The sequence below is a fragment of the Ovis aries genome, chromosome 10, assembly GCF_016772045.2.
Source record: "Ovis aries strain OAR_USU_Benz2616 breed Rambouillet chromosome 10, ARS-UI_Ramb_v3.0, whole genome shotgun sequence".
NCBI lineage: Eukaryota > Metazoa > Chordata > Mammalia > Artiodactyla > Bovidae > Ovis > Ovis aries.
The window spans coordinates 30,768,044-30,793,820 of record NC_056063.1 but is presented as its reverse complement, the minus strand read 5'-3'; the positions used below and the strand labels follow the sequence as shown (position 1 = coordinate 30,793,820).

General features: G+C 40.1%; 1 protein-coding gene across 20 annotated transcripts in view; it reads right to left on the bottom strand.

Moving 5' to 3' along the window:
• KATNAL1 (katanin catalytic subunit A1 like 1) overlaps positions 1-18,972 on the bottom strand; it is a 57,451-nt gene extending 38,479 nt beyond the window's left edge. For 3 of the 20 annotated variants that reach the window (XM_012184638.4, XM_060394070.1, XM_060394072.1), the window contains exons 1-3: positions 9,109-18,288; positions 6,008-6,180; positions 3,682-3,842 (exon numbers count right to left, since the gene is read on the bottom strand). In XM_012184638.4, coding sequence (XP_012040028.1) covers positions 3,682-3,842; positions 6,008-6,169 — 323 coding nt within the window. In that variant the 5' untranslated portion in view covers positions 6,170-6,180; positions 9,109-18,288. Of the gene's footprint in view, positions 1-3,681; positions 3,845-6,007; positions 6,181-9,108; positions 18,289-18,561 lie in introns of those variants that run through there. The other 17 variants (XR_006060970.2, XM_004012145.5, XR_009595126.1 and 14 more) reach the window with 14 other exon arrangements.
• Between the last annotated feature and the right edge of the window lie 6,805 nt (positions 18,973-25,777).

Below are 25,777 nucleotides of genomic sequence, written 5' to 3'. Positions count from 1 at the left end.
TAAAGTTGAAGAGATCTGGGTTCAAATCCTGGCTCTGCCACTTTCTTGTTCAGATGACTTTGGGAAAATGAACTCTATAAGCTTCAATTTACTTAGCTGTAGATGGAGTTTATAACAATAAATGAGCGACAGTAATATGGGTATACAATACAAGTAGCTATTTCATAGGATCACTGGAGGTGTAAATAAGAGAATGCCTGCAAAGCACAAAGAGACCGATAGCTAGTTATCTCATCCTTTTCCTGAAGACGATTACCCACTTCATGAGGCTTGGACATCTAAAAAAACCACATCCTCTCTGCCAGAGTTATTCAAAATGTTTCAGAAAACTAAGGATTTATGTAGAATGTACTAGAAGGAAATAAAATTCCTTGAGGGATTTTATGAATGAGGCAGTATCATTTTTAAAATTCTGTTAGCTCTTACTATTTACATGAAAGAACACTGTAGCACTTTATTTCAGAGTTGATGATTCATTTTCATTATTACATCCCAGTTACTGTCTTAAACATTAGAATTTCTTAATTTCATGAGGTAAACACCCCATTTTACAGAGAGTGAAGTTAAATATTTAGAGGTTAAATAACTTGTACAAGGTCACAAATCAAGGAGGTGTCAGAAGTAGAATTCAAACTCAGATCTCATGGACTCAAGTGTCTTCCCACCACACCAAGAATATCTAAGGGCTATATTCACTTTCACTAGCTCTAGGTGGTATTTTACTACATTTGTTTTATATGATCTGTAGAAGAAATGAAATTGTAAAAGGAAAAAAATTATACAAATTCAATCTCCCCTAACTTTTAACCCTAATTCTATCAGCACATGCACACATTCTGTGCTACAATGAAGTTTACTTCATTCTGCCATACTTAGATATCACTATGCTGATAACTACTTGGTAAAGGATCTGTGGATTTGCTGATATAAAGATTTTAAAGTTTACAACTCCTAATTCTATGATATTACTCATGGTATTAAATAGCATTCCTTCACTGATAGAAGCTTGCTGTGTTGTTGGGTGATTTTCCATCACTGTTGATGATACATATGGAAATGGAAATTTTTTTTGCCAGGCAATATACAGTCTTAGATTTGCTTTCATTAAGGATTTCTGACCACAGAGAAAATATGTATATACACAATGGCTACACACAAGGGAAACGTTTTTAAATTTAGTATGGAGGAAGGAGGTTTGGAGAAACATATTCTGGTCCATTCACTTTCATTAAGAATAAGGCTTAAAACATAAGTATAAAAATAAATCAGATCTGTGCTACAAGGCAGTTAAGGAAGGTCAAAGAAAAGAAATAACTGGGTTGGTGTTTCTCTAATGAGAAGTTTTCAGAAAAGTGTTCATCAATGGGAAAATGCCAGCCACACTTTTTATTCAGTTTGAGCTGCAGATATTAGAGTTGCTATCTGTGGCCACTGCTTTCTGCAGTATATCATGGTGCTCTAGCAATTAAGAACAGGTACTTCCTACACTTAAAGTTACTCCTAGAACAATACGGCTTCACTGGAAAATTCTACCAAACATTTAAACATAATTAATGCCAATCCATCTAAAACTCTATTGTAAATCAACTATACTTTAATAAAAAAAAAAAAGAAAAAAGAATGGACAGTCTGAGAAAACTTTAATAAAATAAATAAACTTTCATAACTATAAAAAAAAATAAAATAAAATAAAACTCTTCCAGAAAACTGAAGAAGAGGGAACACTTCAAACTTAATTTATGAAGCCAGCATTACCCTGAAGCCAAAGCTAGATTAGGACATGACAAGAAAACTATAAATCAATATCCTCAATGAATACAGAGGCAAAATTTCTCAACAGAATATTAGCAAAGCAAATTCAACAACACATTAAAACGATTATAGACCATGACCAAGTAGGATTTATCCTTGGGATGCCAGGTTCAACACATACAAATCAATAAGCATGATCTCTCACATCAACAGAATAGAAGATAAAAATCATATGATCATCTCAACAGATGAAGAAAAGCACTTGACAAAATACAACACCCTTTCATAAGAAAAACCCTCAACAAGCTGAAGGAACATACCTCAACATGATAAAGGCCATGTAAGACAACAGCTAAATTATACTCAACAGTGAAAAACTGCAAGTTTCTCCTCTTAGATCAGGAACAAGACAAGGATGCCCTCACTCTCATCACTCTTATTCAACATAATACTGAAAGTTGTAGTAGAGTAATTAGGCAAGACAAAGAAATAGGCATCCAAACTGGAACAGAATAAGCAAAAATCGTCATTATTTGTAATTGGTAAGATCTTAAATACAGGAAACCTTAAAGGCTCACCAGAAAACTATTGAAAACTAATCAATGAATTCAGTAGGATATATGAGCAACATAAAAAAATCAGTTGTGCCTCAATATATTAACAACAAAACATCTGAAAAAGAAATAAAATTATCCCATTCACACTGGCATCAAAAACAATAAAATACTTAGAAAAGAATCATCTTGTGTTTTTATAATGGGAATCATAAAATTATCTAACTCAGTGGAAAAAATCCTGAAGAAATGAATTAACTACTTTTCACAGTTCTTTAAATGCTTTTCGAAAATTTTAAGAGATCAACAAGCTAAACACATGATCACAGCTACTAATCAAAAGGAAATTTTATTTTCTGTGATGCAACACTCGGACCACAATATGACTTCACACACACAAAAAAAGGGACTGAAAGCCACAAAGAACTAAACTCAGCTCCTGGTCTAGCCTAACTTACAGGTCAAGGTCTCCCAGGCCTCAGTGTCCTTACTTGTAGAATTAATGAAGTTACTCAGTGTTGGCAGAATGCCTAATATGTGCCAAATGCTGCGTGAGCAGGGGAGTTTGCTATTTGTTATTTGTGTTGAGGTAATAAAGCCATGGTCCTTGCCCTTGCAAAACTCCTACCCTTGTCAAGAGACAAAGAAATACAGCATAACTGGGATGAACACACTGTCATGCCTGGGCAAACCAGAAAAGGCTGCAAAGAGGAAAAACAGTTTAACTGAGACTTGAAGAATGAATATGAATTGCTTCAATGGAGATTATGGCTGTTCCTTGACGAAGAACAGACTGCAAAGACAGGAAAGTAGCAAAGAACAAGAAGAGAGAGGTTTAATATAGACAGTGCACAGGCTGAGCATCAAGGAGATAAACTTTAAGCCTTACTGCCACACTACTGATTCACCCTTCCACCTTAAAGGAAAGGTAAGGTTCCTTCTACACTAAGATTCTGGAAACCGGCTGTAGGCCCAACCAGATGGATCCAATTTGTCCACCATTTCATCTGAAGTTGTTAGTCTTTTAAAGCAAAAAAGCTTTGATGTTGACATTATGAAATCTAAAAAGAACTTGCTTAATTGATAAATTTATCAGTTAAACTAAACTTTAGGACCAGCAGTGGATTTCTACTGTTATGATTACAGTAGTAAAATATTTCAAAAGCAAGATACATGACAAATGACATAGTTCTGTTCTTTATCAACTACAAACCCTGTAGACACACATGTGTGAAAATTATAAACAGCTACTAAATTTACATGCCGACCCAAAGAGTTTTTCATACTTGGTTCAAATAAAGCTTTACTCTCTTCACTCTGAACATCAATTAACTCAAGAAGTACCTAAGGAGAACAAACATGAAGTTCCACTTACCTGTGTTCTGCAGGTACGGGGGGCGGCCACACAGCAGGATCTCTAAACGGTTCATCTTGACAGGACACAGGGAAATCTGGGGGCCTGTCGATTTTAAAACTTTCCAAAGTACTGACAATACTTTTAACTTGTTCATATTCTTCCAATAATTCCTGCCGAACCTTTAAAAAAAAAATAGCCCTTATGCTACAAACTTTTTATGTAAATTGCAAACAACAAACTGCTTTAGAATGTTAGTTTTCTTAATGCCATTCAAAGTAGGCAAAATGAGTCATTAAAACACAGTCAAAAAACCAAAGAACTATTTAAAGTAATATAGATAGGAGGGCAGGAATTGGATTGGGAAAAGACATATACCTTTTCTTAAGGCAAGTAGTTATTTATCTTTCATAAAGAAATTCTTTCTACCACAAGGGTGTGATGACCATTAAGACAATTCAAACAAGCAACTAAGTTATTAGCCAGTAACCATTCCCAGAAATCTATAATGTTATGCTGCTGCTGCTAAGTCGCTTCAGTCGTGTCCGACTCTTGTGACCCCATAGACGGCAGCCCACCAGGCTCCCCCATCCCTGGGATTCTCTAGGCAAGAACACTGGAGTGGGTTGCCATTTCCTTCTCCAGTGCATGAAAGTGAAAAGTGAAAGTGAAGTCGCTCAGTCGTGTCCAACTCTTCACGACCCCATGGACTGCAGCTCATCAGGCTCCTCCGTCCACGGGATTTTCCAGGCAAGAGTACTGGAGTGGGGTGCCATTGTCTTCTCTGAATGTTATGCTAAATTCTTTTAATATATTTGTAAATAACACCCTCAAAACTTGTCAGCCAAAATATTCATCAACATTTCCTATCCCCATTATCACAAGATATGACATGCCTCTCACGGGCATCTAAAAGCCCTGAGTGATATAATACTAAGAATTACCCATTTCCAGTTTAAGTTCTGCTTCATCAAACTCTGAATTCTTTTGGCCTTGTTTAAAATCTTTCAAGTCCTGGCTAAAGTTTATTTTAAGCTCAAAGGCAAGATTTTTCCCATATTTAAAAAATTTTATTGAGCGCTATGTGGAAATTCTTATGTTTTCAAATTTTGAGCCCAAACTTAAGGCAGATAACAGATTGAAAATTACATTTATAAGCTAACTTCAATAATTCTTATTTTTTAACCAGAAAGCACACTTTAAAGCAGAGCATAAGAAGCTTTCCTTTAATTTTATCTCAAGTAACACATAAAAACATATGAACAAGTCACAGAACCAAAGAAAAATTTAAATTCACCTAATATATGCAATTATATGCTATACTGAGAGAAATGAAATTTCAGAACCTAATGGAAGTAAACATAATAAAAGTACTAGAATAGAAACGGTCACTATTTAACACAATTAAGAACATGTCAAAAATATTTCCATGCTGGATTAGTAAACAACTCTTGTCTGTGGCTAGGACACCAGAGAGAAGAACTCAAAAATTTCAATTTGAGTTAAAACCAATATATTGTTCTCACTCAACATAATTTGGTAACACTTAAGTTGGAAAATAAGCCAAATTCACCCTGAAAACTTAGTAAAACATCAATCAATTTCTGACCAATGGAAAACTTAAAAGAAACACTTGAAAGGCATTAGCACATAAATGAAACTTCAAAGAAATGCTTGACTTTGTACTTTTAATTTTAAAAGGATTTTAAGTTTTAAGACTAAATGGGGAAATTGCAATTCAAGTTTTTATTAACTAATATTATATAATCAAATTGTATAGTCAAGACACAGTAAATATATTAGTGTTTTTTATTAGATTACTGATTCCTTTGTATTTGTAAAGAGTCTTTCAAAAGAAGAGGAAACTTTCTTAAAGGAAAAGTTTTGTGAAATGGGTCAAAATTACATGTAAAAATGAAAGGGGAAAGGGCAAGTAGAAATACCTCATTTCTACAACTCGTAATCATACACAATTAGTCAACTGAAGAGGAAAAACCAATTAGAATCAATTTGAATTAAATGGCTTTGAAATGTCTCAAAAATATTGAGTTGACTAAAAAGTTTGTTCTAAGTAAACCTAAAAGACATATTTTTCATTTTCACCAAGGCCTTTATTGAACAATGTGTTCACTAACTGAACAAACTTTTTGGCCAAATCAATATATTATGAAAAACATACATGTTAACTAGGAAAGACAGAAAACTATCCAGAGTACATTTTGAATATATTTCAGCAGTCAGACAAAAGAGAACTATTCGCAAAATCTCAAAGTGATTTTCCAGCTCACCTCTCTCCAGTGCAGCAGACCGCTGTCCCCACCCCCTGAACACTTCCATGGGCTCTTACCTGCTGCCATCTGCCTTTGACCGCTGGGTCTCTGACTGACTGGCAATGTCTCTGAATCTGCTGTATCACCCCCTGGTAATATACCATGGATGAGTCATAATTTCCAAGTAGTGCATATTCTCTTCCTTTCTTTGCATTGTCACAAATCTCAGCCAAATTCATCCTTCAGAGATCTAAACATAAAACACAATGGCTTTTTATTAAGTTTTCAGTACTGACTTTAAAGCATTTCTTAGTACACTTTAAAAGATCTGCTTAATACTACTTTGAAAGTCAAAATGTCTCTCTCATTCTTTGAGGTTATCTGAATGCATCTTATGATGATACTGAACAAAGTTCCCAATTCTGGAAATGCACAGATTACAAAAGAACACCCAAGAAGATAACTAGAGAAATGACACAGCTCTGCACTATCAATTTATGTTATAGCTACATAAACTGGACACCAGTTCTCCTTGCTCATTTATAATCACCACAGGCTGCAATAACAGTAAAGATCAACTTGCTTCATTTTAGTCGGTTTATTCTTGACAATGTAAAGCAAAACATATAAATAGCTCATATTTTCCACCGACATCAATTAAAACTGCAAAAATTATTTTTCACTAAAACTATCTGGCCCCAAGAATAAAAAGGGAAGGAACTTTTTGACTTAAGGAACACATTTTAAAACTACAGCCTATAGTTGTCCATGCATCATTTACATACATTTAAGTGCTTCATACAACTTAAATCTAAGCAAAAACCTGTGAATTTAACTGTCTGATGCTCCCGATCTGGTAATCTTCTATGATCCTGCCATTCTCTAGAGCTTTGTGCCTGTGCAAATCACTATCATTAATCTTCCCCTTCTACAAGAAACTAGGAAAAATACCATCTGAACCTCTGATTTCTATCAAAGCCCTCCAGCTCAGTAATTCTGGCTTTTTTTCCACGCTTCTCAACAATCTCCCAAGATCATCCAAGGCTTCTAAGCAAAGATACTTTCCACTGAAAACTGTCCAGAGATCCAGGAGAATGACATCTTGGGAAGGAGTCCAAAGTGACCTACTCTTACTTCCTGGAACAGTAAACCAAGAAATACACTTAGCAGAGAAAAATCATTTTGTCCCATGCTTTCCTGAGGGGATTAAATTTTGATGGGAGTAGCCTGGCTCTTCCTCTCTACCTCTTATCTGTTCTTAAGGGGCTCAGAACCTCTTCCTCAAAACTAACTACAACTACTTCTAGTCATTTTAGCTGACTCCAGTACATTCTTGAAAAGATTAAAGTCGTTTCTTTTTATGTGTTCTCCCATTTTAGTTGCCCCTTCTCCCAGCATAGGTTCCTTGAAGGCAGCATTTATGTTACTTGAGAATCACACTGCAGCAAATAGTATACTACTCTTACATAGTAAGAAATTTCAACATTCAGTAGATCTACCCACAGAATGTAGGACAACCAAGGAAAGCCTCTCTTCAAATTACAATTCTTCAAATGAGTCCTTAGACAAAAGCACTAATTCTGCTACTATATGTAGGCATGCAAAGATGCACAATGGAAATATTTCCATGTAAAGCAGGGTCAGCAAACTTTTCCTGTGTAAATATTTTTAGCTTTGAGGGGCAACAGGAAAAATTGAGGGTATTATGTAAGTAGTTATATGAGAGACAAAAAATGTTCACAATTTTTATCAACAAAATTCAAACTATTATACTAGTAATCATTGAGTACAACTTTTTGCAGAACAGAGGATATGATTTCATGTAGTTGGGATTCAGAGGTAGTGTTTCCTATCAAGATCAACTGCAAATGTTCATGTGTCAACACTGCTTTTTAATAAGATTTACGCATTTCATGTTTAAAAGTGTCTGTTTACTGAGAGGTACTGTCACATGCTGATATCAAATCACAAGCATATAATTTCAATCCAGCATATTCGCTGTTTGAAAAGTATTTGAAGGTTTTATTCTTCTCTTGGTAAGTCATTACACTGCATATTAATCAATTCCAAATGAAGGTTAAGTGGAAGTATCTCCATTACACAGTTAAATGGATTTTGTAATATGGAAATTTCCTTTGCACTTGCATCAAAGTAGTTTGAGCTCAAATACACTGAAAATCTGGGTGGGAACAGAGATCTCACTTCTTTAACTTTTGACAGTGTAGCTAGCTATATATTATAAAATAGCTCAGTACTACTTGTAATTCAAACATTAGCTGGCATCAACATAACTTTAGTTTTGCATGTAAGCAGTCTGATCCTAAAATTTTCCATTGTATTAAGAAACATTATCAAGTCTGCAGCAAAACTGCTTTCCAAAGCTATTCAGTGTTCAATAACAGTGGATGAGAACAGTTCCTCTCATTCAGAAAAATTTCAAATTAGCCCGTAACCCAAGACTGCAATAGAACTTCACCACTACAAGCCACAGAACTGCTGTGTGGTAGGGAAATGTCAGGATATACTGCTTCTGACAAAAATTCAAGGAACTGACAATGGTTAAGTCCTCAAGAGCAACACTCCTGCGTCTTAAGACACTAACGGTTTCTTACCACATGATAGATTCAAATATTCTCTGCAAAATACCTGCTGATTATAAAAAAGTAAAGAACCATCAACTTTCACCACCTATGTTTTCCCAGCTTTGTAAATTTGTTCACGTAAGCCTTTTTCTCTTCTACACATTTTTTTTTTTTTTTACCACCACTAGCTCCAACACATCAGATTCCACTTCAGGTTGTACAGAAGTGTATTCTCAACTTTTTAATAAATATTCCTGTCTGTAGCTATTCCATGAACACTATTCATTAAATGTATTTCTTCAGTAACTTCAAAGTCACCACTGACTTTGCAAATAAACACTTGAGCTGTTTTGGTAACATCTGTCAATTCATCAAGAACCAAGGAAAACCACTCAAAATCATTTGCCTTGTTTTTTTAATTGACTGATGTCCTCAACTATTCTAGCAATTGTTCTCACCAAAAGGCTAAGTATTAAACAAGTTTATTTTCTCCAGACACATTTCTTTGGCTGCTACAGTCAATAAGATTTACTTAAGTCACCATCGGCAAATGACTTTCTTGTTTGGCCAACTAATGAGACACCCAAGAAACTTACTCCGGGTGCAGCCTGATGTATTTTTTTTAACTTTGTGAAGAAATTCTGCTTGAAAAGATACTCCTTTTTCAGTTTTCTAGCCACTGCTTTCCTACGAATTGGGAATACCACGATGAGTGATTCGTCTGGTAATATCACTGTAAACTGTATTTCTTCAGCACAGCTGTAGTCATCGCACAATAATCACAATGCTTTGTCATCCTGTTCAGTATTCCTCACTTCACTGTGCTTTAAAAGTATAAATACATCAAGTCCATTTTTCTCATCTTTTCTGTTTTTAACGTGACAGGGATCCGCTGATAATAAAGTAAAACGTCAGAGTACAGGGACATGGAGGGCACCTCAGACACTGTGACAGCAGTGCACAGCAAGCGGCAGCTGAAAGTGCCGAGACACCATCAAGGCGCTACTGGCACTACTCAACTTTGTACAAAAGCATCCACAGACAATATGAAAACAAATGAGTGTGGTTATGTCCCAATAAAACTTTATTTACAGACATTGATAACTGAATTCCATTTATTTTCACATGTCACGAAACATTATTCCTCTTTTGACTTCTTTAACTGTTAAAAAAAAAAGATGAAAAAAACATTCTGAGTGTGTGTGTGTGTGTGTGTGTGTGTGTGTGTGTGTCTGTGTGTGTGTGTGTGTCCTCTGTCCATGGAATTCTCCAGGCAAGAATACTGAAGTGGGTAGCCATTCCCTTCTCCAGTGAATCTTCCTGACCCAGGGATCAAACCCACATCTCCTGATTGCAGGCAGATTCTTTACCATCTGAGCCATCAGCTGTTCAAAAACATGTTGCAGACTAGATTTGGTCCCCAGACTGTAGTTTGCAAACTCCTGCTTTCAGCTTCTGTCTTAAGAATCTAGGAAAATAAAGGCACATTAAATCCAAAAGAGGTAGAAGGAAGAATATAACACAGCTGAAAGCAAAAATCAATAAAATAGAAACAAGAAAAATTTTTTCTATGTAGTAAAAAGTTGGTTCTTTGAAGAGATCACTAAAAATGATTAAACCTCTAGTTATACTAATCAAGAAAGGGAGAAAGAAAACACAAATTACCAAAATCAGGAATGAAGGAGGGGCCATCACTACAAACTGTGGAGATAAAAGTCACAACATACCAAAGCTATTTCTGAAGAAGAAATAATCAATCTGAATAGTCCTGTGTCAATCAATGAAATTCAATTTGTAGTTTAAAATCTTTCCACCAAAGAAAAACAAACAAAAAAAAACAAAAAACAAAACCAACACTCCAAATCCAAAAGACTTCATTTAAGTGAATTCTTCCAAATATTTAAGGGAAAAAAATAAAACAATTTCCAAACAAACTCTCAGAAAAAGAAACAGGTGGAAAAACTTCCAACTCATATTTTAAGACCAGTGTTAGCCTGATACCAAAACCAGACATTATAAGAAAAGAAACTTACCTACCAGTATCCCTCAGGAACATAGATACAAAAATATTTAAATTTTGGCTAATCAAGTCCAGTATATAAAGAGGATAATGCATTATGACCAAGTGGAGTTTATATAAAAAATTCAAGGTGGTATCTACTTAAAAAAACCAATCAATTTTAAGAGACTAGAAATAAAACATGATCATCTGAACAGATGCAGAAAAAAATAGTGGACAAAACTCAATACCATTCATGATAAGAACTCTTAGCAAACTGAGAATAGAAATTCCTCAATCTAGTAAAGAGCAGCTATCATCAGATTAACTGTGAAAAAACTGAATGCTGCTGATGCTGCTGCTGCTAAGTCACCTCGGCCATGTCAGACTCTGTGCGACTCCATAGACAGCAGCCCACCAGGCTCCCCTGTCTCTGGGATTCTCCAGGCAAGAACACTGGAGTGGGTTGCCATTTCCTTCTCTAATGCATGAAAGTGAAAAGTGAAAGTGAAGCTGCTCAGTCGTGTCCAACTCTTAGCGACCCCATGGACTGCAGCCTACCAGGCTCCTCCGTCCATGGGATTTTCCCAGCAAGAGTACTGGAGTGGGTTGCCATTGCCTTCTCCAGAAAAAACTGAATACTCTCCCAAAATCAAGAAAGAACAAGCAAGGCCAGTGAATCTCCTCTCAACGGTTCTATTCAACATGAGAACTGTAGGTTCTAACCAGTGCAACTAGCCAAGAAAAAAATAAAAGGGACACATATTAGAAAAGTGGAAGGAAAATTGCTCTTATCCACATACAACATTAACTGTTAATGGAGAAAATCCTAGGGAATCTATAATAATTTCTAGAACTAATAAGTGAGTTTTGTAAAGTTGCAGGATACAAGATTAATATTCAAAAATCAATCGTATTTCTACATATTAACAATAAAAAATTGAAAACTAAAGTCAAAACAGTAAAATCATTCAAAAATACTAAATACCCCAGGGATAAACAGAACAAAATATATGTAAGATCTGGGCACTGAGAAATTAACGATGACCTAAGTTAATAGATATACATACACGTGTGTATGTGCACATCCATTTATGAATTGAAACCCTCAATGTCAAGTCTCTTGAAAGTGACCCACAGACTCAATGAAATCCCAATCAAGATCCCAGCAGCCTTTCTTATAAAAACTGACAAGCTGATTCAACATGGAAATACAAAGGACACAGAATGGCCAACACAGTTTCATATAGTAAAGTAGGACAACTTATACTGATTCCAAGATTTATCATAAAATTAATAGGAATCAAGACGGCACAGAATTGGCATAAAGATAGACACAGACCAATGGAACAAATCAAAGAGTCCAGAAAGATCGATACATATATGGCCAATTAATTTTTGACAAAGTTGTCAAGGCAAATCAACAAAAAAATATATTTTTTCTCCAAAAAAGCTGTTGGAACAGCTAGATATCCATATTAGGAATAATAAAAATTCTGACTCTCAAGTCTTACCCCACAACATATACAAAATTTAACTCAAAAGGAATGACTCAAGTATAAGAGTTAAAACTACAAAACTTGCAACCTAAGATTGTGGGGGTGTTTTGTACTGGTCCCCCAAACCCCATTTTCTACAAAGCAACGTATAATGGGCCACTCGGTAACAGCAAATGCAGCAGACTGCATTACTAAAGAATCCTAAATTCAGGGAACCCAAATCTATCATACTGAACGCCATGCATGCCTACCCTTTGTTCCAGATGAAGATACTATCTTTCTTTCAAGGCTGTAAGCAAGCCTAACCTTTCCTCTGGACACTATATCTACCTGCTAAGTCTGTTCAATTTGGTATTTCAATTATCCGGGGTAGTCTTTGTCTTTTCCATATTGAATTTTTTTTTTTTTTGTCTATCACATGTCTTTCTTCCTTTCTTGGTTTACTCTCTGGTTCAGTTGTTGTGTCTGACTTTTTGCAACCCCCATAGACTGCAGCACACCAGCCTCCTTTGTCCTTCACCATCTCGCGGAGTTTGCTCAAACTCATGTCCACTGAGTCAGTGATGCTACCTAACCAACTCATCCTCTGCTCCCTCCTTCTTTTGCCTTCAATCTTCCTCAGCATCACAGTCTTTTCCAATGTGAGTCGGCTCTTTGCATCAGGTGGCTAAAGTATTGGAGCTTTAGCATTAGTTCTCCCAATGAATAATCACGGTCAGTTTCCTTGAGGATTGACTGGTTTGATCTCCTCACTGTCCAAGGTACTCTCAAGAGTCTTCTCCAGCAACACGATTCAAAAGCATCAATTCTTCAGCACTCGGGCTTCTTTATGGTCCAACTGTCACATCTGTACATGACCACTGGAAAAGTCATAGATTTGACTATATGAACCTTTGTCAACAAAGTGATGTCTCTACTTTTTCATAGGCTGTCTAGGTTTACCATAGCTTTCCTTCCAAAAAGCAAGTGTCTCCTTTATAGAATACATTTTCTGTAAATGGGGAGTAAAATAAAATTTTGAGACTATGCATGTCTTAAAACACCTTTATTAAACTATCTTCATACTTCAGTGATAGTCTGGCTGATTACTGAATTTTCATTTGCAAATAATTTCTTTTAAAAATGTAAAAGCATTGCTCTATCACCTTCTAAGTTTCAAGATTAAGTTGAGGCAACTAAAGTCATTCAAATTCCTAATTGCTTATATATCATGTCTTTTTCCCTTTCTGCAAACTTATAGGATCTTCTCTTTGACACAAGTTTCCTAAAACTGTTGTTGATATGCTTTGACATGGGAATCTACATGGGATTCCTTGAAACTAGAAACTAGTGTCTTTCAATTTTAGGAAAACTTCTGAATTAGTTCGTTGATGATTTCTTTCCACTTTTCTCTCTTCTGAACACCTTTTATTTAACTATTGGACATTCTAGGTTAGCCCTCCAATTTTCTTATCTTCTCTCTTTGCTCTTTTGCTTAACTTTCTTCTAGATTTTCTCAACTTTGTATTCTAGCTCCTCTCTATAAAGTATGTTTCCCCTTTTGCTCTTTATTATTGAAGTATATAACACAGAGTAAACACATCTTCAGTGAATTTTAAAACAGATTACACCCAGGTAACACCCACATCAAGATATGGAACATTTTCACACCCTACTGAAGCCATGTCTCCTCACAATTAGTACTTGCCCTCCAGGGCAACTACTATTATACCATGAAATTCACTCATTTTAAGAGAAAAATTTTATTTCTTTTGAAAAATGTGTACAACTGCATGCATTCTTCCATTCCTTAATCACCACAGATTTGTCTTTTCTGGAATGTGACATAAATACAATCTTATTGCATATATTCTGGTGTTTGACTTCTTTCATTTAAAATAACGCTTTTGAGATTCAACCATACTGTTGTATGTATCGGTAATTTGATGCTTTTATTGCTGAGTAGCACCTCATCATATGAATATACTAAAATGCATTTATTCACTCATCAGTTCTCCATAATGCACTTCACAGAAACAATGAAAAGTACACGATACTTGACCAAGACTTCACAGGATTGGCACTGAGGTTATATCTAAAATTTCAAAGTACAAAAAATACAATCCATTATAAGAGTGAGACAAATGCTACAACATATAGCAGAATTATTGCTATTATCAAAAGCATTTGATTATCTAATAGTCACTACTAAATAAGTATACCTAAAAACACAGGAGCAAGCCATTTAAAAATGAATAGACAGGTTTGAAAAAGAATCAAGAACAACTTCTAGCATTAAAATGAAATGCTCACTGAAATGAAAAACTCACTGCACTGAGGAAACAGCAGATCAGGCACAGATAAAAGGAGGATCAAGAACCGAGAATATAGGGCTCAGAACTTGCCCAGAATGCAGCACATAAACACAGAGTAAGTAAGCAAAGGAAAGAAATGCAGAGAGTACAAAGACATGGCCCAATATATGTCTACTACGAATTCTAGGAGGAAAAAAGGGGAGAGCAATATTCAATACATAATGGCTAAAACTTTTTCAAAATCTATACAAGACAGTAACTGTTTCAAAATAAATAAAAACAAGTCCACATCTAGGACAACTTAGTAAAACTGCAAAACCTAAAAGCAATAGAGAGAAATGATATACTGTCAACAAAGGAAAAATAATATATTGACAGCTAACTCTTCAAAAGGAATATTGGAGGCAGCAGAATAATATCTCTCATGTGCTACTAGTTGGAGGCTGCCAATCTAGACTGGTATACCAAGCTAAACTATTCAAGTGTGAAGGCACACTTGAAGGCAATATTAAAATTTCAGGCAGAAAAACCTGGGTATGAATCCAGGCACCACAAACTTTTAGTTGTGATCTCAAGCAAATCATGTAACTTCTCTCAGCCTCAGTTCTACATCTATAAAATATGGAAAATAATATTTATCATCACAAGGTTATTGCAAAAATTAAATGTGAAATACATCAGCATCATTCCAAGCACATAACACTGAATCAATGTAAGCTATTATTTTCACTCCACACTCAACATTAATGCATAAGTTTGAAGCTGCTACTTTCAACTAACCCAGTTTTCATTATAATTTCTAGAAGCTGTACCACAATTTTAATTACTGCTATGGTTTTTCCTGTGGTCATGTATAGATATGAGAGTTGGACTATGAAGAAGGCTGAGCACCAAAGAATTGATGCTTTTGAACTGTGGTGTTGGAGAAGACTCTTGAGAGTCCCTTGGACTGCAAGGAGATCCAACCAGTCCATCCTAAAGGAGATCAGTCCTGGGTGTTCACTGGAAGGACTGATGCTGAAGCTGAAACTCCAACACTTTGGACACCTTATGAGAACAGCTGACTCATTTGAAAAGATCCTGATGCTGGGCAAGATTGAAGGCGGGAGGAGAAGGGGACAACAGAGGATGAGATGGTTGGATGGCATCACCGACTCAATGGACATGAGTCTGAGTGAACCCCGGGAGTTGGTGATGGACAGGGAGGCCTGGTGTGCTGCAGTCCATGGGGTCACAAAGAGTCGGACAAGACTGAGCGACTGAACTGAACTGAATAACCAGCTTATTCTCAGAACCCAAAATTGCTTCGGATGTCACTATAATTTTTACATTAATTTTTAAGTTAATTCTTTTGTCTCCACAGTAATAGTTTTTAAGTAGGAAAGCAAATATTTTCAAACTAATTTTTAATGTGAGTGAAAGCTGTTCAGTCATGTCCAACTCTTTGCAACCCCACAGGCTATACGTCCATAGAATTCTCAAGGCCAGAATATTGGACTGGGTAGCCATTCCCTTCTCCAGGGGATCTTCCAAACCAGGTCTCCTGCACTGTAGGCGGATTCTTTACCAGCTGAGACACCAGGGAAGCCCAAGAATACTGGAGTGGGTAGCCTATCACTTTTCCAGTGGATCTTCCCCAGCTAGGAGTCAAACCAGGGTCTCCTACGTTGTGGGCTGATTCTTTACCATCTGAGCTACTAGGGACTCTTATCTAATTCAGTTATAATATTTACATGTGAAGTTTAAGAAAAAAGTTCTGCTTTAAACTATTTTTATCTTTCTAAAATACAAACCTGTTAAGGCCACTACATGTGTGCTCAGTAGCTAAGTCATGTTAGACTCTTTTGCAACCCCATGGACTGTAGCCTGCCAGGCTCCTCTGTCCATGGGATTTCCCAGGCCAGAATGTAGGAGTGGGTTGCCATTTTCCTCCTCCAGGGGATCTTCCTGACCCAGGGATTTAACTTGAGTCTCCTGCATTGCAGGCGGGTTCTTAACCACTGAGCTACCTGGAAAGTCCAATGAGGCCACTACTCCACTGGAAATTCTTCAATAGTGACCCCATGTTGAAGAAAAATTCTAAATTCTTTATCATGGTACCAAGTACTTTTGAGATCTGGTCTCTCCACTAAACTGCAAGTATTCTGGGTTTCAGTCATCAGAACAGTCAAGGATTCCCCAAACTCAAAATCTCTCCTTTGCTTTTGCTATGCCATTTGCCTAGCACAGTCTTCCTCAGCCTCACTCCAATAAAAGCTTAATAAACTTTCCTAGCCCAAGTCCAATGTCACATCATTCTGGAGATTTCTCTTAATTTCCTTAGACAGAGTCACAATCCTCCCCAAGGGTACAAAGGAAGCCATCAGTGGTTGAGATCACCATTTAGATGAGCTAGACCCACTTGGGTTGAAATTCCAGGTTCACACCTTACTCAGCTATGACCTTATTCAGCTATGGGCAAGGTCTCTGAGACTGTTTCCTCATCTCTAAATAATAGGAGCTACTTCATAGGATTGTTGTGAGGATAAAATAAGCGGCTGCATGCAAAATATGCCTCCCATAGAGTAAGTATTCAATACATGTTATTGTGAAATTGTGATATAATATCACTATAACGTATTCCCACTCTGGGCTCACAGCAACTTGCACCTGTCTCTCCACACTATTGTGATTACATGACTGTGTTCCCATGCAGGACACAGATTTTCTTCTATCAGCTCTTAATTCCCACCACCTGGCATAATGCCTTGTGCATAACAGATCCTTAACAAATCCTGAATGAATGAATAAATAAATCCTAAATGAATAAATATTTCAAATTCCCTATGTATAACATAAGGCCTTGATTTTTTCCCCCAGCGACCTTATTAAACTTACTTTTTATCTCCTCCTACAAAACTGCTTCTTTAAATAAAGTTTACAGTGACCAAAGAGAAAATGAATCTTATAGTGAGAGAAAATTAATTTTACAGTGACCTTAAATTGTCTTCTTGTTTAGAAACATACACAAAATAAGCCCATACTGCACCAATAATTTTTCAACACATCATTGTAAAATACCAGATTTCTAGGATGGTTATCTATCTATTGAAAAATTTTCAAAGGGTGGACTAGGCAAGTTTTCTAAATCTGGATCAGCTTCCTCACCTCCAGAACCTGGGCAAACTTGCATTAAAAAAAAAGAAAGAACAGGGCGCTTTTCATTCTGAAAAATGGTCCTAAGAAATTTTGAAAAAAAATTGTAATAATAGAAGAAAATAATTATTACCACCACTGCTAAAAATTTTGTTTAAAAAGACAATCCTATACTTTTAAAAAAATTAGTAATTTAAAGTAGAAATAATCTTTAAAATGGCATCAAAATATGTGTAGGTAGTGTTCAGGCTAGTAGGCTGAGATGAAGGAGCGCTCACTTTGTAATCTTGACCCTCAATAAATAAAATGCAAAACGGAAAAAATATCAGATACTACTATACAACAGCATGGTACCTTTTATCTACTTCCACACTTAACCTTTAAACATTAATGCCCTTTGAGGAATTATTAACCAATGGGTTTAATTAATGTAAACACCTCTGAACTACTTCAGAATAAATCTGATCAAGTACCTAGCAATAAAGGAGCGAATCAGGGAAAGGAGAAAAATCGGTTAAAATATAGTTTTTCGGGTCGCCCATCAAAAGTGTGCCATACATACGGTTCTGCACCAACAGGCAGCAACTAGGGAGGGTGAGAGGCGCCGAAGGCCCGAGGCCACGCAGCCCCGGAGGCGACTCCTCCCCGACTCTACGCGGGGCGGTGGCCGGGCCGGGGTGGAGACAGCGCTGCAACCGGGGCGGGACAAATGACAGGACGGAACGCCCGAGTCTCACCTCCACTTCCCCTTTAGCTCTCAGAACCCCATTCAGCGACCACCCCAGAATCCCCTCACCACAGACAGACTCTCCCTGTCTCCCCCGGCCGGCTCAAAGTTTATCGGTCTTTCCCAGCTGTCGGGGCCGCCGGGCTTTGTAGTTCGCCCGTCCGAGCCGAGCAACCAAGGCCGCAGGCCCGAGGAGCCGCTGAACTACAATCCCCATAATGCCCCGCGCGCCCACCGCTCGCGCTCTCTCTCTCATCCCTCCTCGCGCCGCACGCAGTGTCCCCCGCCGCGCCTGGCCCCAGCGTCTCCGGCAGCGGGAGCTGGGGTGTGGCTATCCACCCAAGCACCCCACCACCGGCTCTCTCGCTGGCCCCCGTCCCTCTCGGATTCATTACCTAGGTGCCGCAGGTCGGCCGACCGTTTTTGCCGCGGTCCAGCAGGGGTGGGGGTGGGGCACAAGCCGCCGCCGCCGCCACGGAGTCCGTTAGTTCGCGACGAGCGTGAAGAGGCGGCGGCGGCGGCTGCGGCTGCGGCGGCCGGTTGCCATGACAGCCGTGGGCCGCGCGGTGGGGCTGAGGGGGAGCGCGAGGGTTCGGAGTCGGCTCGGGGAGGAGCCTGGGCAGCGGCAGGGGCTGCGGGGACAGGGAGGCGCGAGGGTGCGCCGTAGAGCGGAGGGAGACGGTGACACTGAGAAGGACGGCTGACGAGCTGAGCTCCGGGGCCGCCGACGAGTCCTGCGCTGCAGCGTCCAACCCCCGTGCCAGGACGCGAGTCCGCTCTCTCCTGAGAGAAATGCGGGTGGCGTCAGAGGAAGGAGCGGCGCCGGCTCTGGAAAGGTCGCTGGTCCTGCCCCTCCCCCGCCGCCCATCCTGGCAGCCTCCTCTGGCCCGGCCGCCTGGCGTGTTTGAAACCTAAAAGCCACCTCTTTGGGGCTTCTTCACAAGTAAAAACCAAATCTGCAACCTTTCACACCTCCTTTCTGCCATTTTCTGAGTGGAATAAAACGAATCATTTAGTAAAATATAATGCACACGGCCTTTAAAATTATTCAGAAGGCTTGAGAATTTTAAGTGGCTTTGATTTCAGTTGACAGCTGATCTCTCATAACCCTTGAATAATCGGTGTAGGGGAGAAGGAAATGGCAACCCACTCCAGTATTCTTGCCTGGGGAGTCCCGTGGACAGGGGAGCCTGGTGGGCTGCTGTCCATGGGGTCGCACAAAGTTGGACACGACTGAAGCGACTTAGCATGCATGCATGCTTTGGAGAAGGAAATGGCAACCCACTCCAGTATTCTTGCCTGAAGAATTACAGGGACAGAGGAGCCTGGTGGGCTGCTATCTATGGGGTCGCACAGAGTCGGAAACAACTGAGCGACTTAGCAACAGCAGCAATCGGTGTGGACTGGTCGTAACCCGCCTCAGATGCAGTAAAGTTAAGAGCAACAACTTCTAAAACCCAATTCACAGGAGCAGGTGAATCGCCTTGATGCTCAACGTTTTCATCTGCAAAATGGAGGTAACAGCTGCTTCACAGGACTTGTGAGAAGTAAAAACTTTGATGCTAATGAACCATCCTAAAATGCTGGGATTTAAACATAATTTTTAAGTATTAGCTTTTTGATCCATGGTGATCAGAGCCAGAAGGGTGGGAGCCTGGAGGAGAGGGTGTAGTTTGCTTGAAGAGAGAATATTTCTGTGATGGAAAAGTTCTGTATCTTAGGATTTGGGTTAGGAGGCTTCTCTGGTAGCTCAGCTGGTAAAGAATCCAACTGCAATGCAGGCGACCCCGGTTAGATTCCTGGGTTGGGAAGATACCTTGGAGAAAAGAAGGGCCACCGACTCCAGTATTCTGGCCTGGAGAATCCCCATGGACAGAGAAGCCTGGTGGGCTACAGTCCATGGGGTCCCTAAGAATCCGACATGACTGAGCAACTTTCACTTTAGGAGGGTGTATGCATTTGTCAAAACCCATGAAATGCTACCTTTACGTACTTACCTTTCACTGTAAGTAAATTTACCTCAAAAAGGAACGTTGACAATATTAGCTATTGTTATTAGAGCTGTTGTTAAGTCTTTTTAAGTCGTGTCTGACTCGTTATGACCCCATGGACTACAGCACCCCAGCCTCCTCTATCCTCCACCATCTCCCAGAGTTTCCTCAAATTTATGTCCTCCGAGTCGGTGATGCCATCCAAACATCTCATCCTCTGTCGCCCCCTTCTCTTGCCCTCAATCCCAGCATCAGCGTCTTTTCCAATGAGTCAGCCCTTCAGATCAGGTGGCCGAAGTATTGGAGCTTCAGCATCAGTCCTTCCAGTGAGCTGTAGACGTTAACAGAGATCGTATACATATTCTAGCTCCAGTTGCCAGAAATGTAGATGAGGAAAATGAGGCCTACAGATTGAAGTAAATGGAGGAGGAAGTAGGGATTACTGGCCCTGTTGTTTTCTAGTAATAAATGTCTCTCCAGAAATCATGATTGAAAATAGCACCTGCCATGTATGTCATCTAGTTTTCAGTTGGGGTCACCTTGTCCACAGAGGTTTTGTGGAAATTGACTCAAGTCCCTTTTCCAACTCCTGCAGGAGGCCAGGGTTCTCTCCAAGGTCACATGTTCCCTGGGGGCTTACAGTTTCAGGGTCAGTTCTGGCTCTGAGCTCTAGTTTTCTCTGAACAGTTAGACTCCCTCACATCCCACCTCCTGCAATGCCTTTCTCTCCTGCTGCCACATGATGTGGAAAGCAAACTCTTTGCTTGGTTGTTTGTATAGCAGAGTCTTCTGAAGGTTTGGAGAACTGAAGTGTTTTAAGTGAAGGATACACTCTCCTTACTTAGTACTCTTATCCCTGTCTCCAAGTCTATACTTAGGGCCACCTTCCATTCCTAAACTGTTGATCAAAGTATGTTCCCATACCAAGAAAGTACATTGCCAAGAGAAACTGTAGTGCCAGCTATTAAAATAATAGCCTTCACCCCAGAATATATCTGCATATTCTATTTGATTCAGCCCACAGTATAGTTACTCAGTAAGTATTAAGCAGCTTATGCGTATGATGTGTTCAGGCTACCTACAGAGTGGGTTCACTTATGAAAACTATTTAGTATAAGTGAGAAAGGGGTTGCCAGTAGCTGAATCTGATGTCTAGGAGGGAAAAAAGAAACCAAAGTCTACAAGATCACAGCTTCTATTGTACCGAAGAAATGACAGCATTCAAACGAGAAAATCCAGAACAAAACCTGATTGTGTAACGAGCACAGAAGCAACACCCAGACCTATCACCTCTAGCAATTTGGTCACAACTGTGCATATACAATAAGGCTATAAATAGACTCTCCTTTTCTCCTGGGGAAGCTGATACTGCTCGGCTCCCAGCTGAACACATGTTCAGTTGGGGTGACAGGTTCACCTAATCCATCGATCGCTCATCTGGTTTCCCTCGTTCGCAGTTACTCGCAGTTCCAAGGCAGCTGGCTGGGGTCTCAGTGCAGCCCACAGCCATGAACAGGTCTCCAAACACGAGGTCCCATGCATGACCCCTCCTTGCTTTCTTGAGTCAGGATCCCAGAGCCTCTGCTCAGAAGGACAGGCCCCTTGAGGGGCGTGGATGACAGCAGCAAAAGGGAACAGCTGCTTTGCAGGGAGCTGAAGGAGGCCAGTTATGCACAGGAAGACCACGAGCCACTGAAGCACAGCCTTAAAAAAAAACCTAACTTGCTCTGGACGGCTGGGAACCCGTGGGGGCTGGGTGTTCCCACTCAGTACTTTCTACCAGTTTAAGTGATGGTTAAACACACCAAGCGGATTCAAAAGATTGATCCACTGAGATAGACAACATGGTCAAGAGCCATTACCCTCATCAAGAGACTTCATGAGAATTCCCTGGTGGTCCAGTGGTTAGGGCTTGGCAATTCCAATGTGGGGCCTGCGGTTCAGTCCCTGGTCCGGGAACTCAGATCTCACAAGCTGTGCAGCAGCGCCCCCACACTGCCCACAAGAAAAAGAGAAGAGAGACAACATGCTTCTAACGTGAACCAGAGTTTTCCCTTAGTCCTCAGTTCCTTGGGCTCAGCAGCCTTTGACTTTGCTGACCTCCCTCCTGCATGCTCCTTGACCTTGGTTCTCTGCAAAGCATCGTCACTGAGTTCCTAACTATGTCTTCCTCCTGCTTCTTAAACGTGGGCACAGTTTCCGACATTCAGTCCACAGACCCTCTCCACGTGCAAGGCTTCATCTTGGCCCTGGCCAGCACTCGGGTTTCCCTCGCTGGTTCTGACTCCCAGGTTTCAGCACCACACCAGACATGCAAGGACTCGTCCTGTTGCTCCTGGTGTTCTCTTCCATCTGGGATGCTCCCTTCCTTCCCTAAACTCTGCCTGTTCCATCAAAAATAACTCAGGCCTTGACAAGAAACCTTTCCAGATCATTCCTGCTCACACCCAGTATTACTCCCCTATGTCATCCACTTGACATCTAACCATCAAAAATAACTCAGGCCTTGACAAGAAACCTTCCCAGATCATTCCCCTCACAATCCTATACTACCCAGTATTACTCCCCTATGTCATCCACTTGACATAACCAGGCTGCCTAGTGGCTGATCAAGTATTGATTACTCACTGGCTTTTGTCTTTTCTCCTTACTAAATTTCAAGCTCCTCTGACGTGCATTTCTAGATATTCCCCCAAAATATCTTTATAATATCTTTTGCGTTAAAAGGACAGAATATTTTTGACTGGTGGGTCCTTAGCTTTTCTGCTTAGTGAAACCTCCTCTCTGAGGGGCCAACTCCTCGGCACCTCTGCTTAAAGTCGCTGGCCCTTCACTGTTCTGATCTCCAGCCCCCGAGGCAATTATGATGTATGGGTTACCCCAGTGTTCCTTTTTAGTTTTTTAGGCCCTCCAACTTCTGTTAAACCAGTTCCCTACGTTAAATTCTCTCTGTTAAAATACTTACTCTAGTTTCTTTTTTTCCTGACTGGTGGACCCTGACCAATACGGATGGTGAAGTAACACGTATGTCCTACTCTGAATGTCAGTCAGAAAGGGTCAAGAACACCGCCTTAGAGTTAGAGGAGTGGGGTTCTCAAATAAACGTGCAGCTGCCCTTCGTGCCAAGGGCCACTCCTGACAGGTAGAGGCGCTCTGCGTTTCAGGTCTGCAAAGAGCAAAGACCCAGCTCCCCAATAGCAGTGGTCTCTGTGGGGCCCCTGCCCTCACCTGGCCCTCAGTCTCACTGCCCACAAGCCTGCAGTGTTCTCCCAGAGCTTGGTCCGAACCCCAAGCTTCATCTGGAATTTCACCTCCCTTAGAATATGGAAACTCAGCCTTTTCACTTGTTAACCTTCCTATTTCTCATTGGCAAGTGGGAAGAGGCGAAAAGTTAGTGATGAAAAAAAGCCAGGAAGTGGTACCAGAGTCCTCGTAAAGTGAACTGGAATTTGGTTAAGTGGAGGAAAAGGATTAAAAAGATTTTCAGGGTGGCAATTCTGTCTCTCTGATGTTGCCTTTTCTTGAAGGTAATGGGAGGAGATAATAACCCAGAGAAGGAAGTGAGGCACCTTGTACCTGAGTTTGTGCCTTATCCACGCACCATGAGGCTTTGCTCTGTTTTATTCATATACTTCTGCGTCAGTGCTTTCGTTAGAAGTGAGACTATTTTGAAAGCCCAGAACCATTTTAGGCCAGCCTCACTTATTCCTAATGAAAAGAACTGCTCCCCACTTTTAGGGATTCAAAAAGATTTCTTCTGAATGCCAAAATAAACACAAAACCTCTTGGCAGCAGCCTATGGGAATTCTCCTTGCTTGTGAGTCTGTATTTCTTTATGTTAATTTACAAATATGAACAGAAAACCCAGGATTCGAGGTTGTTAAGTGGATTTGTAACACTCTGGAGGGTTGCCGGTAGGGAACTCAATGAATGAACACAGTCCCCTGCGACAGCTGAGCCCTGGCATTTCATTGAGCTCCACAGGAAGTCGTCGTGAATACGCTGCAAGATGCTAATACGTTAGCAGCAACGCTTCTTCCCCCCTCCTCTGTTGGAGGACCTTATGTTTAGTAGAGGGATCCATAACAGAATAGGCTGTACTCCAAAATGCTGGCAAGAGTTACTTGGTTTGTGACAAGCAGGATATCTTCTAGTGAACTGAAAAGCACGTCACCTTCTGATTCAGTCACTGAAGCATGTTACAATGTAGGTGGTGTGTCACAGAGGAAAAGCAGCTTGTGATCAGATTTTCTATTCTGAGAAGCCAGTGCTCTGCCAAGCAACCCCAAGCGGGAAACGTTTCAAGTCTGAATGAAAAACGAAGCGGTACAGCTGGGACCCCCATTTCCCGTTCCCATTGTACAAAGATACAAGCCACTCTAGAGGGACCCTCCCGTCCCCAGAATCCTTCCCACCCCCCGCCCCCCGCCGATTTTTCTGTGTCCTGTTCTACTTTGACTACAGAATGCAGAGTGATGGGGTTGGGGGAGGGGAGAGCAAATTCCATTTCCTTTTTGGCTCTTGTTTCTCTGCTACATTTTAGGTCGTCTCTGTGATTTATGTGCATAAGTGATACATCATAAATATTGGCTGCATGAATCACTCCTAAATGGCTCACTACTCAAGCAGACTGTTCATCATCTGATCTCTCCTTGGTATTCTCTGCTTTATTCACCAGGCTGCCTCCTTCCTGTCTCAAACCTCACCTCAAATTTCCAGAAAACCCTCACAGACAGCTGTAATAAACAATTCTAGAAGCCCTTATTCAACCTCATCTCTGTCCCTTTCCCCCCAGCACACCGGTTACTTGTTCTCACTATCTGAAAGTGAAGTTACAATGACATGAAGTAGAACGGCAATTACAATGGGGTCCCCAACCTGTGGGGTCTAATGCCTGATGATCTGAGGTGAAGTTGATGTAATAACAATAGAAATAAAGTACACAATAAATGTAATGCACTTGAATCATCCCAAAGCCATCCCCCGCCTCCTGGTCCATGGAAATGCTGTGTTCCACGAAACCAGTCTCTGGTGCCAAAAGGGTTGGGGATGGCTGGATTGCCTAGGTTTTGTCAAGTGTCTTTCATCTTGATCTGTGCCAGGCTGATAAGCATTTCAGCTGTGCTTTAACATGTAAAACATTCATGAAAATAATAAAGTTGCATAACAACAACACCTGTACCTGCCACATCCTGATCTTGATTATTTTTTCAGATGCCTGTTTTTTCCCACTACTATATATACGTCTGTTATAAGCATTCTATAATACTGTTTTACATGTTTTCAAGCTTTATATAAATGTCACATACTATGCTTTCTCAAGATTGCCTTTTCCTGTTCAACACTGTATTTCTGAGGTTTATACATGTTTATAAATGTAATGTTCCCATGCATGCTAAGTTGCTTCAGTCGTGTCCAACACTTTGTGACCCTATGGACTAGAGCTTGCCAGGCTCCTCTGTCCATGGGATTCTCCAGGCAAGAATACTGGAGTGGGTTGCCACGCCCTCCTCCAGGGGATCTTCTTGACCCAGGGATTGAACCCACATCTCTTATGTCTCCTGCATTGGCAGGCAGATTCTTTACCACTAGAGCCACCTGGGAAGCCCAAATGTAAAGT